At 40.8% G+C, this 18,523-nt stretch overlaps 1 protein-coding gene across 1 annotated transcript in view; it reads right to left on the bottom strand.

Annotated features, from left to right (window-relative positions):
• The window catches only part of HHIP (hedgehog interacting protein), a 169,960-nt gene that overhangs the window by 38,060 nt on the left and 113,377 nt on the right, over window positions 1-18,523 (bottom strand). The window contains exons 5-9 of the mRNA XM_082248303.1: window positions 14,524-14,675; window positions 12,470-12,643; window positions 8,059-8,202; window positions 6,934-7,055; window positions 2,919-3,042 (exon numbers count right to left, since the gene is read on the bottom strand). Of these exons, the coding sequence (XP_082104429.1) occupies window positions 2,919-3,042; window positions 6,934-7,055; window positions 8,059-8,202; window positions 12,470-12,643; window positions 14,524-14,675 (716 nt within the window). The remainder of the gene's footprint in view (window positions 1-2,918; window positions 3,043-6,933; window positions 7,056-8,058; window positions 8,203-12,469; window positions 12,644-14,523; window positions 14,676-18,523) is intronic.

Below are 18,523 nucleotides of genomic sequence, written 5' to 3'. Positions count from 1 at the left end.
CACTACTTAACTGACCAGATCAATAGCCCGGTTGTTTAATTGACTTGATGTTATACTCTGATTAAAAAGTGTTCCTTTAATTGTTTTGAGCAGTGTATAAGCAATTTATTTAAGGTCATATGTAGACAAAAATCCTCAGGAGCTTCTATGAGTCATCAACTTTTTGGATAATTTCAATACTATTCATAAGGTTCATAGATATAAAAGATCCTTACAAGGACTTCTCTTTGTTACATACACTACAGTTCTGTTCTAAAGCAAACCAAACTGCTAAAGAAAAGCCAATGTGCTGACACATTAATACATACCAGGGCGAGTTTTAGAACTATAAAATGTCTATGAGATCATCTGTTAATATCCATACAAGGAAAGGAAAACTGTGAGTTTAGGTTGCCCTGAAGTAAACCTGCCATCAAAGCAATCCAGGTGCTGTCACTGTTGAGCTCCTATAAGTGCTAGCTGTCTGGCTGCTGTACTAACTGTCTGGCTATGCAGATCAGGAAAGTCAGAGAAAAGTCAGAAATGTTTGTTCTGGGTACTGAAGCAAGAGGGTAGGCATACTTGCATTTTTACAAGAAGAGTTCAGTAATGCCAATCCTAGTACCCTGTTCAAACCTGAGGGTGTTTTGCATATTTTTGTGCCTTACCCTACAACAATATAAATCCCATTTTTCTGAATACAGGCTGCTAACATCTCTATGCTTAGTCCCTCAAAGCTTGAAAAGGTTGCAAGCTTGGGGTGTTTAGACTCAAGTGGTAGGTGGGTTTCAATGAGTTGCGCCAGTCCAAAACTGCATTTTTAAGGGCATGGTAGCCCACTTTTATTTAAAAGAATGGCAAAGTTCACAAAAGACATCAGTAGCCAGTGGAGTGGGTTCCACCATTACTGCAACTTGCACAATCAGTATACTTCAGCCTCCTGACTTACTCTCTTGCCACATGGCTGCTTCAGGTTTCAAGCCTAGGCCTTAGGTCTGCTCCTCAGAACAATACAAATTGTTACTTATAGTCAAGCTCTCTCATGGCTTACTCATGATCAGTTCCTTGCTGCTCTGTCACAAACTAATAATGCCTCCTGCAGACATGGACGCTCTGGCTGCCCTGTGCAGCCTCTCTGACTTCTAGAGAGGATGGTAGTCCGTCTGACTCCCATGCACAGACCTCCTGTCTGCCCTGAGCCATAGTCAGGTTACAACTAATGGCACAGCACACACCTGTGTGCTGGCTCTCTCCAAAAACCTGGAGTAAAAAAAAAACACCCATCTCCTGAGTAGCATGGGGATCCCATTGCCATTACAAGGCATATTCTGGGTTGAATTTGCTGAAATTCAAGCTTGATTTGTTCAGTTGGCACCACCTGGCTTGAAATATTCATAATATATTTTATTAAAATCTATAATATGTGTATATTCAGCCTGTTCATACATGTTCAGCCTGCTCATACATGGATGGAAATTCATCCGGCTCAGCAGGGATCAATGTATGTCCGGCTTTAGTATGTGTTTTAATTACCTCTTTTATTAACACTTCTTGCCAAGAGGTCATTGAAACCTGTTTAAAGGCCAAATTTAGTAGCATCAGTTTGTGTGAGTTCACTTGAATATAACTCGATGAATAATCTGCATACTTAAAAAAATTGAAGATTTTTTTTTAAAGCCTTATAAAATTAAATTTCTTTAATTCAGAAAATGTGGTTATTAAAGTGATTATTAATCCCTAAGGTTTTATAATTGAATGCATTCTCTTAATTAAAGTAAAAGGCCTTCTGTGTCCAGGATCCCCTCCCCCAGCCCCACATTAAACTTACATGAGACTGATCTTGATCCAGCATTGTGAACAAGAGCAGCAGCTCTCTCCACTCTCTCTCTCCTTACAGGGCAGACTGATAGCAGCGGGAGCTATTGGTTCTTGTTGCTGTCAAACAAATCCTATGATCAGGGAGTGGGGGACAGAACAAAGCCCCACTCTCTGTGTCTATGGACACAGACAGCGGGGCTCAGAAGCGAGACTGCACAAGTACCCTCCTTAGCAAGCCGAACCCCAAGATGGGAGGATTGGGCCTGCTCTGTGCAAAACCACTGCACAGAGCAGGTAAGTATAATATGCTTGTTATTTTTTTTTAAAAACTAAGGTTTAGAATCATTTTAAAGAGAAGCACACTGCCATTCATCTACATGATGCAGTGACCTCTGAAAACTGAATTTTATTTTTTCCTGAATGAAAACCTCAGCATGCATAGTGAACACATGATTGGGAACTGGGTTTGGCAGCTAGCAGCCAAGAAAAATGTCCGTTCATATCTGTCAAATGAATGATGTACATTACCATATCCTCAGAATGGGACAATGTGTACATAAAAGATAATCTACAGACTGTGGGTAAAAAGGGTTTACAAGAAATGTATAGTGATTTTGAACATATTTTCTCTCTTTATTATTCTCAAGAATAAAAAAAAATGAACATTAAAAACCTTTATTTTACTCTAGGTTTCTTTTTTTTATTCAGCTTTTTTAGTTTTCAGAAGCCCCTTGTATAACAAACTTGTCTTTAAAGGAAGGACTCGTCCCTTATCAGGCTGCTCTGCTCAAAACCAACTGTTCTGTTGTGCTATTTAGCTAACCCATAGTGCTTTGGAAACCCTTTGTTATGTATTAAAGGTTTATTTGTAATATATATATATATATATATATATATATATATATATACACACACACACACACACCCATTATAGATTTAGATTTGAATAACAGATATGAATATTTCTATACACTTAAGCACTGACAAAGCTGAAATATATACTGCCTTTCTGAATGCATCCAATATCACAAGATTGTCATATATGAGATCTGTGCAAACCAACAGCAAACTAAAGTAATACTAAAAGAAGAAAAGATACATAAAACGATTATAGAACATACCCATAGCGATCACCAAACACATAGCTCCCATACAGCCTTTCTGACTGGCATCCTCTGTATATAAAGCCGCCAACTGTATGCCCACTGCTAAGAGGCTTAAATTCTAAAAGTGGAGGCTCACTTTCTGGAAAGAAAAAGGAACTGTTGTAGTATTAGGCCAAAACAGTACAGAAGGCAGACAGAACAGTACAGAAGTAGTTCAGATCAGTAACAATTGTATGAAAATAAAACAGTAGTATAAAGTTTTCTAGAGCTAAATAAAAAATAAAAAAATAAAAGTCATATATTTCACAGAACCAAAATCCTTTTTGGGGGTCAATATTTTATGATAAAGTGGCTGACATGCATAACAAAATTCTTTAGAACACTTGGTTATAATAATCAAGTTCTTTCCATAGTTAAATCTGTCAATTCAAGTTGTATTTGTCAATTGTGGCAGCCAGCTGTCATTGACATAGAAGGTGAGGGTGAATCTGAAATGCTCTGAGTGTTTAAATGGCAGAACTGAAAGTGGATTGGGCTATACTAGATTGTACAATGAAGTTTCAAAAACAGGTGACTGGTGAAGGTAATAAGGATTATAGGAGTAGGAGAAGGAGCATGTTATCAGTGAGGCGATGTTCATCCAAGTCAAAAAGCATACCCCAGGAGGGTAGATGACACAGAAGCTGGAAATATTGCTTTTTCTATCATGTCAAGGATATATCAGTCATAAACAATTGGTTGACAGTATAACCAATATTTGAACAGGTTAATACATTGCTATTCAAATTATAGATGTAACTGTTTGGATGAAGGTCTGCTTTAGGCCCCATGCACACGGGACGTTTTTAACGCCGCTGTAAGCAGCGTCAGGCGTTTTCTTTTTGCAGCCTAAAAACGCCCCTCCATGTTATTCTATGGCCTCATGCACACTCAGACGTTTTTGAGCTGTAAGTGGCTTAGGCGTTTTTAGGCTGCAACAAGAACCCACCACCTGCGCGTTCTGAGGACCAGCGTTACAGCGTTAAAAACGCCTGACGCTGCTAAAAGCTGAATAACTTTGCTATAACGTTGCTTAACGTGTGTTAAGCCACGTTATACGTTTTTTTTTCTTCCATTCAAAATCAATGGTTCCCTATGGGAGCCTATTGATTTGAATGGAGGTCGCACCGCAACACCGCAAGTCGGATCCGACTTGCGGGGTGACTTGCGCTGTGGGAATCTTGAGGGGGAACTCCACGCCAAAATGGGAAAAAAACGGCGTGGGGTCCCCCCCCCAAGGTTCCAAACCAGGCCCTTCGGGTCTGTTATGGAATTTGAGGGTAGCCCCATGCCGAAAAAACGGCGTGGGGTCCCCCCCAAAATCCATACCAGACCCTTATCCGAGCATGCAGCCCGGCAGGCCAGGAGAGGGGAGGGGACGAGCGAGCGGCCCCACCCCCCCTGGACCACACCAGGCCACATGCCCTCAACATGGGGGGGGTGTTGGTGCTTTGGGGCAGGGGGAGCTCTGCACCCCCCACCTCAAAGCACCTTGCCCCCATGTTGATGAGGACAAGGGCCTCATCCCCACAACCCTGGCCGGTGGTTGTGGGGGTCTGCGGGCAGGGGGCTCATCGGAATCTGGAAGCCCCCTTTAACAAGGGGGCACCCCAGATCCCGGACCCCCTCCCTATGTGAATGGGTATGGGGTACACTGTACCCCTACCCATTCACCCCATAAAAGGCAGTGTATGGAAATAACGACAAGAGACGTTTTGGAAAATTTATTAAAAATCTTCATCCGACTCTTCTTGTCTTCTCCTCTCCGGGGTCTTCTCCGGGGTCTTCTGCTCTTTTGCTGTCCGCCCTTCTTGTCTTCTCCTCTCCGGGGTCTTCTGCTCTTTTGCTGTCCGCCCTTCTTGTCTTCTCCTCTCCGGGGTCTTCTGCTCTTTTGCTGTCCCCCTCTTCTTGTGTTCTTCTCTCCGGGGTCTTCTGCTGTCCCCTCTTCTGCTGTCCTCTCTTCTTTTCTTCTCCTCTCCGGTCTTCTGCTCTTTTGCTGTCGGCTGTCGGCTGTCTTCTTCCTCCGGTCCTCCGACGACGACGTCTCCGCTGATTATGCCTATCTCCGGTCTCTTCAGCTTATTATATAGCCATTAGGGGCGTGGCCCCGATGACGTCATCTGGAGACCCCGCCCCCTCATGTCACATATGACGTCATCTGTGACATGAGGGGCGGGGTCTCCAGATGACGTCATCGGGGCCACGCCCCTAATGGCTATATAATAAGCTGAAGAGACCGGAGATAGGCATAATCAGCGGAGACGTCGTCGGAGGAGGACCGGAGGAAGAAGACAGCCGACAGCCGACAGCAAAACAGCAGAAGACCGGAGAGGAGAAGAAAAGAAGAGAGGACAGCAGAAGAGGGGACAGCAGAAGACCCCGGAGAGAAGAACACAAGAAGAGGGGGACAGCAAAAGAGCAGAAGACCCCGGAGAGGAGAAGACAAGAAGGGCGGACAGCAAAAGAGCAGAAGACCCCGGAGAAGACCCCGGAGAGGAGAAGACAAGAAGAGTCGGATGAAGATTTTTAATAAATTTTCCAAAACGTCTCTTGTCGTTATTTCCATACACTGCCTTTTATGGGGTGAATGGGTAGGGGTACAGTGTACCCCATACCCATTCACATAGGGAGGGGGTCCGGGATCTGGGGTGCCCCCTTGTTAAAGGGGGCTTCCAGATTCCGGTGAGCCCCCTGCCCGCAGACCCCCACAACCACCGGCCAGGGTTGTGGGGATGAGGCCCTTGTCCTCATCAACATGGGGGCAAGGTGCTTTGAGGTGGGGGGTGCAGAGCTCCCCCTGCCCCAAAGCACCAACACCCCCCCCATGTTGAGGGCATGTGGCCTGGTGTGGTCCAGGGGGGGTGGGGCCGCTCGCTCGTCCCCTCCCCTTTCCTGGCCTGCCGGGCTGCATGCTCGGATAAGGGTCTGGTATGGATTTTGGGGGGGACCCCACGCCGTTTTTTCGGCATGGGGCTACCCTCAAATTCCATAACAGACCCAAAAGGCCTGGTTTGGAACCCTGGGGGGGGACCCCCACGCCGTTTTTTCCCATTTTGGCGTGGAGTTCCCCCTCAAGATTCTCACAGCGCAAGTCGCCCCGCAAGTCGGATCCGACTTGCGGTGTTGCGGTGCGACCTCCATTCAAATCAATAGGCTCCCATAGGGAACCATTGATTTTGAATGGAAGAAAAAAAAAACGCTGCTAAAAGCAACGTGGCAAAACGTGCAATAATGCCAATGGAAAAAGCTACTGAAAGCACGTTTTTACAGCTGCTTTTTCCGGCGTCAGAACTAACTTTGACGTACGTTTTTTCTAACGCCCCGTGTGCATGGGGCCTTAATAGGTAACAAAATCAAAGAACAACATTTATTATTCATCTTTCAATTTCATTTTTTAATACAGAAAGGAAACATTCAGTTATTAAACTTTGGCTTACAGGTAAAACAGCCAAGGAAGTCAACTGTTATTTTTTTAGTTCCCATTAACCCAGCAAGCTGTTTGATGTAAAAAAAAAAATATTTGTAGGTCTAACCCAAAGTCCTGTTATAATTGCAAATAGTTACTCAAAATACAATTATTTGTTCATGTTTGAAAGAATGTATCGACCAGGAAATTGTTTTTAAATCCCAGAGGTAAAACATTAAAAAAATAGTTTATGCAGTCATGATAATTTGCAGAAAATAAAGTGAGAGAGAGTACTTAGTCATGACATTTGGAATTAGCAAGAAATAATGAGACCATAAATTTGTAAAGGATAATTATTTTGTCAAAATTATAAGTAAGGAGAACATAATATTTAACTAACCTAATACATAGACTTACATTAGAATAATGGCACATTTTTAAATGAGGTATTTCCTGAAACAAAGAATCTTCCGTTTCTGACATATGCCTTAATAAACATTCATTTATAATGCGGTATGTGCCATTATAACTGCATAAACATTTTAACAATCCCATGGAGACAGTCAAAATCATGATATAGCCTACCATAATCCTTTCCTTTAATGATTGGCAAAATCCTGACATTTGACCTATTCTTGGTGCTTATATCTGAACACAGGATTGTTACATTCATACTGCTGTCTCTGCTTTGGCGGTCAACTGCACATCTATATAACAAAATAGAAAAGAAAATATAATTACCATATTTTTAATGAAAAAACATTTAGCATTACAAAACTACAACACAGCACATTAACATTACAAGTACTACATATTTTACAATGCACATGTAACAAATGCTGCCATGTGTCTACTGGAAAAAAATGACCCAATCTTGTTCATTTTGTTTATGTTTTTTTCATTTGCATATTGGACAGTTTTTGTTTGCTGGTTTTATGCTTCAAGGTATTAATTGGTTAAGTGCTTGGCACATGGTGATAAAATGTTGCCGACATGTTTTTATGTTTTTGACTGAGGGCACAACACATTCCATACACTAGTACTTTGTGGTGCCATTTATTTTGGCAGCCCACTGCAGTAACCCAATGTACCTCTGACCCACATGGACTGCAGTGCACAACAAGGAATGATCATAGGTGTGCACAGCCTATTGCATTAGGGTGTGCACCCCAAAGCTCAAACGCATATACGTGTGCATGTGTATATGTACTACCGTTGTCAGTAGAGCAGTGGACGGTGTCAGCAGGGCAGAGTTTGGTGTCAGTAGGGCAGTGGAAGGTGTCAGTAGTTTTTATTTTTATTATTTTATATTATTGTTAACAATTTCATATTTTTTTTTTCGGAGCCCTGTTAGGGGAGCTTTGGTAAAATATAAGGGGTTTAAACAGGGGGAATCTGCAGCACACTGGGTGATTAGGGTGTGCCCAAGCACACCTGGCACACCCTGTGCGCACGCCTATGGGAATGATAATGCACTACCATGCACTGCAGTGCAAGGATGTAGAGTAAGAGTAAGAATGAAATACTGTGTGTCAATTTTTTATCCTTTCTGGTGTGTTGGCTGCCTATTCATTTGAATAGGCCTCTACAGAGAATATTACAAGAAAAAAAAATAAAGCTTGTATTCAACTTCAGCAGTTTTCACACTCTTATTTTTATTTTAAAGTTTTTAAAAAAGATCAAGAAATGACAGTAAATATACTGGCTTACCTGCCTGGGTTATGTAGGCCATGTGCAAATATCTCTGGCGGCTGATTTGTACTGTTAAAATGTGGGTTGCTTTTAGGTATGGAATAAAGAGAGCTGCATCCATCAATATCAACATCCAGTCTCAGTACAGATCCTGTAAAGTCACTAAAAGAACAAAAGAAAAAGGTAGACAATAAATGCTTCCCGAACAACTAAAAATGTCAAATAATTCAGCGCTATATGTTCAAGAGACTGGTGATGTGCTATAATCAGTATAATGTAAGCAAAAAAAAAAAAAAGCACATATTCAAGTCAGTGCATTGTTAGCTTAATAATACCAAATTACAGACTAGTAACATGCTTTAAAAAAAAAGATTAAAAATGATGGGAATGTTTTGCTCTCTTCCTATCCAGGTTACAATGCTCTCACTAAAACAGGAAGTGAGGGAGAATCTCCAACAAGAACACAACCACAATAAAATGCCAAGAATGGTTCCTGTCTTGATCATGCTTTTAAAAAGGGTTGAGAGACTTTCCACTTTCCTTCTATTCTTGTACCATTGCTAATTGAACAAAGTCAATAGAAAAAAAACAGAGGTAGGTTCTAACACTCCCTTACTCTAAAACAAAACAAGTGTTGGCTACAGTCTTACATTAAATGGAATCTATCTCAACTGAAATATAGGAAAATGCAATTGGCATCTTGTTTTGGATGTGCAGCTCCAGGGTGTCATTATTCTTGTCTCACTACTTAGAAAGTCTCTGACATGGCTTACATATGTGTCCTGGGACAGTGTTTCATCAAGTTGTAAAGCATGCATAAAGAGACAACCCCAAAGTCAACAGATTAAAGTGGAACTAAAACCTCTTATCCTTTACAGTCAAGGAAGCTGCCATCTTAGCCTCTCTTTGATCTGCAGTTGTGAGGTGTCATCAGCCATTTGATAGCTTTATAGTTTGGTTGAGAACACAAGCAATGCTTGACAGTTAGCCATCATGGAATACCTTGAATGCAACTGTTTTGGGAAACTGTTATATTGATGGGTTAAGTTCCACTTTAAAAAACAGGTTAGCAATGGTAGAACCCATATGTTTAACCTTTATACTATAGATGAATAACGGGGATGGTGTAATATGCAAATAAGATATTATGATTTACCCTCTGTATTTTTTAATGTTAATATTACACAGATTACATTCGCTTTTTATATGTCCTCCTTTGTTGAAGCCATTTATTAGACTTCTCTCACAGTTCACTGTAGTGATAGATTAAAGCAGAATTGGGCCCTTAATAAGTAAGCAGCTTTAGCCCCTTCCATTCTTTTGACTGAAATTGTAAAGGATTGAACTAGGTAGCGAAGCTGCCTCATTTGCACTGTCTGTATGGGCATGGCCCCACTGGACAACAACTGCCTGCAAGCATACCTTGCCTTGTGAAGTGACAGACAGGTGCACATCTCTAACCAATTTCACTATCCCCCGGATTACTTCAGGAACATAAGGGTTGTGAATGGGTCTCCTTAACATGCAGTAGACCCTAAGCTCCTGTCTATGTTGCCTTGTAGATGCTCAGGATCTGCCCACAATTAGTATCATCTAAATATCTTTATTAGGCTATGTCTGATATGTGTTCAGGTGAACTAAAACATTTGCAAACTGTTAATTTCCTTGCTTTTTTAAATAAATAGTTGATCATTATGCCTAATCTCCTCATCTTCCTCTCTAAAACTGTGCTCTCAAACTTTCTGCAGATTGTGAGAGTAGTGGCACTGGATCCCCAAATGGGACTGATTTCATGAGATGGTGTGGAGTTGTACAATGACTCTGGAACCAGAAGTACAAGCACCACACCTGCAAGTTCAAGCCCAATGATTCCATTCAAATCATCCAATGCCAATCCATGCCACTGGAATCCAATGTGTTTCAGGGGCTTGAAAATGCTTCTGTAAAGGCTCTGTGCAGTCTGTTTTGCACAGAGTAGCCTAGATCCTTTTCTTCTTGGGTCCCTCTTCTACTCTCTTGGCCCCTCCCTCCTGGTGAGTGTCCCTACAGCAAGCAGCTTGCTATGGGGGCACCCATGCCGAGCTGTAGCTCCGTGTGTCTCTCCTCACTTGGCTGACTGACTTTGATTAACAGCAATGGGAGCCAATGGTGTGTCTCAGCCAATCAGAAGGGAGAGTCCTGGGACGGCTGAGGCACTCGTTGACATCGCTGGATAGAGATGGGCTCAGGTAAGTATTAGGGGACTGAGGGGGGCTGCTGCACACAGAAGGCTTTTGACCCTAAAACATAGAATGCATTAAGATAATAAACCTTCTGACTTTGCAACCCCTTTAATTAGGGATAGAATATTGGTTTAAATCAATGGTGGACTCTAGAGGTGGGAAGGGTAATAATGATATATTGTTATTTCAGAAGCTCCTCAGCAGCTGGTTGTTGCATAATTTTTCCTTAGCAAAGGAAACAAGGTGAAGCTGTATTAACTTGTGTGCAAGACTGTTGTTTAAAATACCCTTGCACATAATTCGATATTCATAGTACAGACAGTTTCACCTTATTCACTACGCTAATTTAACATTCACGTTCCAAAATGAAATGTTCTACTCCTTTGACCACTTTGACCCCCCCCCCCCCGCCTTCCTGACCAAGCCATTTTTTGCGATAAGGCACTGCATCGCTTTAGCTGACAATTGTGCGGTCATGCGACCCTGTAACCAAATAAAATGTATGTCCTTTTCCCCCACAAATAGAGCTTTCTTTTGGTGGTTTTTGATCACCTCTGTGTTTTTAAATTTTTGGCGAAAAAAAAAATGACAGACGATATGGAAAAAAAACTATATTTTTTACTTTCTGCTCTAAAACACATCCAATAAAAATGTAAAAAAATAGAAATTTCTCCATCAATTTAGGCAAATATGTATTCTGCTACATATTTTTGGTAAAAAAAATCCCAATAAGCAGATATTTATTGGTTTGCGCAAAAGTTACAGCATCTACAAACTATGGGATATTTTTATTTATTTATTGTTTTCACTAGTAATGGCCGCGATCAGCAACTTATAGCAGAACTGCGATATTGCGGTGGACAAAACGAACGCCTGCCACTTTTTTGGGGACCAGTGACATTATTACAGTGATCAGTGGTAAAAATATGCCCGTTACTGTACTAATGACACTGGCAGGGAAAGTGTTAACATCAGGGGCAATCAAAGGGTTAAATGGGTGCCTAGGGAGTGATTACAAACTGTGGGGAGGTGCTTTTACTACTTAAAAACATGGATCAGTGTTCCTGCTTTACAGAAACACAGGATCCATATCTTCTGTACTCACAGAATGACAGTCTGCCTTGTTTACATAGGCTGACTGTCATTCAGTCAGAGTGCCAAATGATCAGCGGGTTAGGCAAAAATCGGGTCCGCGGAACCCACTGATTGGCTCCCGCTGTAGAACTCCGTACTCCTGGGTTTAGGGTGCTAGCGCATGCCGCCGGTGGCTTGTCCAAGCTTATTTTACACAGCGGGAGCAAGCCACCGGAGGCATGCACTAGCACCCAAAACCCGGAGATGCAGAAAATCGCCTTCCTACTGCAACTCCCACCTCATTGGCCTACCTCAACATAGAGATATCATATCATATCACCTCTTCGGTCAGAAATGCTGCTGCTAGATTTACCAACAGTTCAACCACTCAGCTCCCTCCACCCCTCTCTGCCATTCCCTCCACTGGGTTCTACGTGCCCAACATTTATTTGTTTCAAAACCCTAACAAAAACATACAAAGCCATCCACAGCTCTGCCCCAAACTACATCACATACCTTGTTTCCAAATATCACCCAAAACATGGTTTTTTGCTCCTCCCAAGAACTCCTGTTCTCCAGCTCCCTCGTCACCTTCTCCAATGCTTGCCTCCAGGACTCCTTCAAAGCCTCTACCATCCACTGGAGCTCTCTATCTCAAAGTGTTCTGTTGTCTCCTATTTTAGATTATCAACTTATCCCCAGACAATTATTATCTTTTGTATCACTTGCCTCCCTCTTTTATATTGTAAGCTCTCATGAGCAGAGCCCTCCAAACCATCTTGTTTTAAATTATATTGTGAATGTACTGTGTCTCTTTATATTGTAAAGCTTTGTGAAAACTGTTGGCGCTTTATAAATCCTGAACAATAGTCCCAATAATCATTTTGGTAAATATCTAAAAGGAAACCTATGACAATTTCACATTTCCCAGTGCCAGCCAAAGCAAGGAAAGGGACAATTTGAGGTTTATGGTATAGGAAGCCCCTTTTTGAGCCGAAAGAATATTCAGCATGAATTAAAATACATTGTATTTTACATTAACAGTGAACATGTTTATAGGTTTCCTATTCCAGCTCAATATGGTCTAAAACATGTGAGAAAGCACCCTTTATGAAAATGTATATTATTTTTACCTCAAACCATCCATTTCTTCCATATCATCAATAGTTATCATTCCATCTCCAAGGAAAATATACAAGAAGCCATCTGGACCAAACAAAAGCTGTCCTCCCAGGTGTTTTCTGTGTAACTCAGCTACTTCGAGAAACATCCTCTCTGTCCTCACATCAACTTGACTGGGGTTCTTCCTGTTTCCAATGATGGATAAAAAAACACTGAATGCAAACAAATTTTTAATGTTGGCACACTCTTTACATATGTGTTTTTTAATATATATTGATCTTTTAACATACATTGATGATACATATGATAATAACGATGTAACATAGCTGAAAAGTGTTTGGAATGTCCATGGGGTTTGCCTTGTCCTCGCCTGAAATCCTTTTCTCAGGCTTCACATCCACTTCACCTTTTAAATGTTTCTTGTTTTCTAACTTTAAAGATAACATGTTTTTTCAGCCACCCAAAAATACAAGAAAGCCTGGCACGCATGCGCATGGGCTTCCACCTAATACCACTTTGATCATGTGCCCTCTGCTGTATGGACAATGGGCTATAAACCACTAAGCAATGGATTCACACCTTGCATTGTGAAAATACAACCAGTTATGCATGTTTTTTATGCACAATATAGGAATGTCTTTGTGGGAGTTGATGCTTGTTTTTATATGCATTAATGTACACTCTTTTTTGTTGCCTGAAAAAAAGAACTTGCATCTGCTGGTCATATAGCAAAAAGTGCATTATCATTCGTATCAATGGATTCCAAGGTGCATACTGATGCAATAAAATACGTGCTAGAAGCAATTTCTTTAAAGTACATGTAAACCCAAAAGCAGTGTGTATCATATACAACTGTAATTAAAAAAAATACTATTTCAACCTCTCTCTCATTTTTGATGCATCTCATTGCTGTTGGTCTCCCGTAGCCTCTTTGCAGCCACTTCCTGTCTACACATACTCCAGCAATGTCCACATGATATTTTTTTTGGGCAGATTCCAAATTGTGACAGCAATGAACCATGCCTGTGCAATGTGTATTTAAGAGGTCTCCATAGGAGCCCTGTGTGACAACACAGGAGCACAACTGGAATAAAGGGACAGTGTTGTCTCCCTATAACAGGAAATGTCTGAACAAGGGCATTCATAGCAGGACCACCAGGTATTAATTTAGCAGGTATTAAAAATTGCAATCAAAAATAATTTAGCGGCGTGACAGTGATTCATTTTATATATAGGCTACAAGAAAATGGCGCCTGTCCACACTCAGAACTGGCACACTGTAAACTTGTTAGTAAAACTGACCAGTGTGTTGGAGACAATACTCACTAAGTCCTCTATCGTTTTCTTTATTTTTTTGGCAACTTAGGTTTGCATAAACTTTAATGCCCTGCAGTGATATGAATGGGCCTAATTTGACTGCCCTGTACCGCAAGGATCCACTTAAATGTGAACAGTTTCCAAATCAGCATCATAATGAGAAAACATGGAGACCAATGGAGTTCCGTAAGTTGCATGTAAATCCATCGCACACAGGACACTGACTCATTGTGACCAAAACTAAACCAGGTAATGTAAGATGGCTTCAGCTCTGCTCTCCACCCACAGGAAAGGTCCCTCAGACACATTTCGTCCCCCCTAGTGGGGGTTCCGGAACCTCTTTTTGAAAGGATATTAGGAAAGAGGCACTTTTTAGAGAAATAAAGGAAGATAGAAAAGGGAGGCAAACTCAGAAAATAGAAAAAGGAGGCCTAATTGGTTAGGTCTCCCTTTTAAACAAAAAGGTCCCATAAGTATACATTTATTCCTTTTTAAGCAGCAAAAAAAAAAAATCTAGGGCTTGTCAGAAGTCATGATGATTAAAAATTAGATGGTACTGTGGGGGGAGATGTTTTCCTGCATATAGCTTATTTTCTGACTGGTAATCCTGCAGATGCAGACCACCAACTGCCTCTTCTATACCTTCAGCATGCAATGTCAAATATTTCATTCACATTTGTGCACAGGTAAGAGCAGCTTGTAGTGGATATTCACTGCCTTTAAGAATAAAAAGTGGTAGATGTGGTACCTAGACACCGTATATTCCACAACTCGAAGAATGTGGTCGTGAGGTCCGCTGGCCCAGCGCTCTTGGTTGGTGGTGTACGACACATACAGCTTTCCATTTTTCTTATAATTGGGATGGAATGCAAGGCCTAGCAGTCCCCTTTCATCTCCTCCCTGCAGTCAAACGAGAAACACAAAGAATTGTAAAGTTAATTATGTGCTTTATTGTGTTTCAGTTGGAACCCAAAAAAAAGTCTCTTTCTTTCTATTAGTTATTCTGTGCCCAAACCTCTTTTTTTTCCCGTGACTACCGCACATAAACAGATTATAAAACATTTCACTTTGGGGACTATTTAAGAGTTTGGACAAGACAATTGTCTGGTGTGGTTATCAAGCTCTCTGGCTCGTATGCTACTTTTGTGCAGTGATTTGTGTGTGTAATCTTTTGGTAGCCATGAAGACAAGTCTAAGTGCTGTGAGGAATTCTTAGCTGTGTTATTAGGTTGCTCATAGTTGCTTGTAGGAAAATCAAGAAAAAAAAGTTAATAATGTTTAATCCAAATATGCAAAACTGAAGGGAAAAAAAAGCACTTGTGGCTGCCAAGTTCCACTGTCTTGGCAAAATGTTTTGAAAACATTCGAATTTCTAATGTAATATGTAAACCTTTGTTTTACCCTGGGGGCAGCTACATCACTTGTCACTACTCTGGTGGTCTTCTCATCATAGCTCACTGTAGGTAATAACCTGCTATCTCTGACTTCTGCATAGTGTTCAGAGCTGGACATGTGGTCAGCACTAGCTGAGGCATTTTCTTAACATAAATGAAAGCAAATTAAATTTACTGAAAGCTGCTACAAGCCCCTGCCCATTGCAAACTTATCACATTGACTTTTCTCTACATACAAAACATTTAAACAACAGTTCCACCTAAAACGGGCTTATTGGATTTGAGTGAAGATCAGGGAGAGTTTAAAACCTCACTGAATGTTAACTATGGACACTATCTCTTTCTACTTACCAGGACAGCTGTAACAGACAGATCTACTTTTGCTACACACTATATACACCTATGCATTGCTATATATCTTTTGACTCCAAAAAAGGAGGCACAGTACAAATAATCTATTACTTGCCCTTTACCACTATGAATTATACAGAGATGAATGACACAAGAAGTTCGACTGAACAAACTGAGCTAAGCAATTTTTTGCCTCGTACACATGATGAGAATATCGAACAAATTATTCTTTTTTTTTTTGCATGCTAGTCTCCATATCGAAAATTCGGAGGTTACGCTTGTACGACAGAATACAACTTCAGAAGTAATGTAATGAGTTCTATTGTATTATTAAAACGCATTCTTTAATTTCCGAGTGTGTGTGGTCTTCTGATTTTTTTTGGATGAATACTGTACTGATCAAACGATCATCGTACATTCTGGTATTGTACAAGATAAATTTCTGTGTTTGTCCCTTTGGATAATTTCCCATGATCGGCTCTCAAAAGCTGTATACTAACAATCAGATTATCGTATTATAGCGGTATTTTTTCGTCCGACCTTCTTATTATGTGTACTAGGAATTAGTGAGGTGGCTGGACCTGCCTGCTTGGGTCCCAAGTTTATTACAGCTGAAATCATCTTCATCACAGACCATGCAAAGAAAGTCAGAGTAAAAGTGATTGTAAAGTCTCATTTTTTTCTATAAAAGTAACAAACATGTTATACCTACCTGCTCTGAGAAATGGTTTTGCACAGAGCAGCCCAGACCCTGCTCTTCTCTGGTCCCTCTTTGGTGCTCCTGGCCCATCCCTCCTGCTGAGTGCCCCCACAGCAAGCAGCTTGCTATGGGGGCACTCGAGCTGAGCCACAGTTCAGTGTATCCATTCAGACATGTAGCTATGGTTCAGCACCACCCCCTCTATCTCCTGATTGGCTAAGTGACTTTGATTGAAAGTAGCAGGAGCCAATGGCACCACTGCTGTGTCTCAGCCAATCAGGAGGGAGAGTTCCGAATGGCCAATGCACTCGTTGGACATCACTGGATACAGAGGGGGCTCAGGTAAGTGTTAGGGGGACTGCTGCACACAGAAGGCTTTTTATCCTAATGATTTGAATGCATTAGGGAATATAACCTGACTTTTCAACCATTTTAAGTCTGAGCTCTTGATCTGCATACTTGATCCTTGGTCTGTAGTGCCTCATAAGGGACTTAAGCCACCAGATCTGTATAACATCCAGACAAGTATAATTTTCAGGAGAGGTATGCAATGGTAGCCTCCCATCACAGATCTCTGAAAACTTAAACCATACTACCAAAATAAAATAGGCAGAAATAAATAGTGCTATATAACACAGAGAAATGTTTCATTTCTCAAATGGTCTTCATATCATTTTCTTTATATTTTCATCACATAAATCCTTGCTGATATTAAATACACAACAACTTTAATCTGGAAACATTTAATAAATGGACACTCCTGAGTCACAGACCCAGGATACTGACTCATGTAATCTTTGTCTCCCTAGTAACCCTGCAAGTGAAAATATTTCTTTCCTGGCTAAGCATGCCTTGAAAGCATTTCCAGAATGCATGACACTCAATTCCTTGTTAGTGAAGAAAAAAAACTCCAGCTTACAAATATTAGAGCCACTGGTGCTTTGATAAGAATCTGGCACCATGTCCCGCTGTAGATTAGAATGGCACGTTCTGTTCAATGAATGCAATAACAAACATCCAAAAAAATCCAAAGACTTACATGAGGAGTCAGATAATTTTTAGAATGGGAAACCTCAGAAAGCCTCAGAAGAGATAGTGGACATTATCGTCATTTTCAGCATGCAGGCGGAAAGCTATCATTTCAACAATTATATGATACTTATGAAATTCTACTCTAATGCAAGACAACAGGCTTTGGGAACCCCTTCAGCATTTACAATTTTTTTATTGGAATATTAAACCTAAAATGTATGCCAAAGTACTGTATACTGAAACAAATTAGAAATTTAAGGGTTTATGGAACTCAATATGCTTTAGACAAACTCACAACGAGCTTCCTCTAACTAAGCCAACAGAAAAGTGAGACTTCACCTCAGTACAAGTGGGCAGGATTACTACAATATATAACGCACCATGGCTTTTAGTTACCTCCATATAAACCACATTATTGTGTAAAGGTGCAAACTAGACATTAATCTGAGCGTTTTATACATGACCACTAGGCCTTAAAATAGTTTCAATGACTTCTAATGCTAATTCCCTTATGCAGGAGCAATACCCACACTTTGCCCATACATGGCAAAGCAATAAGTTCACTTCTTTAATGCTGACCAGTGTATTTCATTGGCCAATAACAGTAGGTCTGCTCTCAGTCAAGTCTTGTCTGAGAAAAAATGGGTTGCTTTGAGTACCGACTCGATCTTTGGGAAGATGTAGTAATTATTTCTGAATCATATGTAATGTAAACATTATTCTTTGTTACATTCTTTATGTTCTTGATGTTAACTTGCGCACTCTGACATTTTCTGACCGAGGGTAAGAAAATGTCAAACATGCGCCCACTTGTACTGATGATGAGAACATGTTCTATAATCATCTTTTTTTATCTCTCCCCTCCCACCTGAGCTATAGGGTTAGACTAGTTTTTTTCATGTCAGATCTCAACATCAGTCACACAGTATTGTGTGTACTAGTAGTACTGTTTCACAATGATATGTGTATACATTCCTGGTGTAATTTTTGGGAAAGAAACTACATATGGCCTATGGCTATATGGCTCCTTTGCTGCCCTCAACATCAAATGCCTGAAGTCATCTTACATAGGTGCAACTTATTCCTACATATGTAAAGCTAACTTCACATGAGTGTAGGTGCAATATCATGCACAGACAGCCACAATCTAAACCCTACACAAAAGTTGGGCAGCCCTGCCTCAACACACTCTCCCTGAAAATGGCATTTTCTATTTTGGCTCTCTCATTTAGAAGGTACTTATCATCCATGGGAATACATTCCTAGGAGTT

The sequence above is a fragment of the Pelophylax lessonae genome, assembly GCF_965119305.1.
Source record: "Pelophylax lessonae genome assembly, chromosome: 1".
NCBI classification, from domain to species: domain Eukaryota; kingdom Metazoa; phylum Chordata; class Amphibia; order Anura; family Ranidae; genus Pelophylax; species Pelophylax lessonae.
The sequence above is the reverse complement of the archived record's forward strand: the minus strand, read 5'-3'. Positions and strand labels throughout refer to the sequence as shown.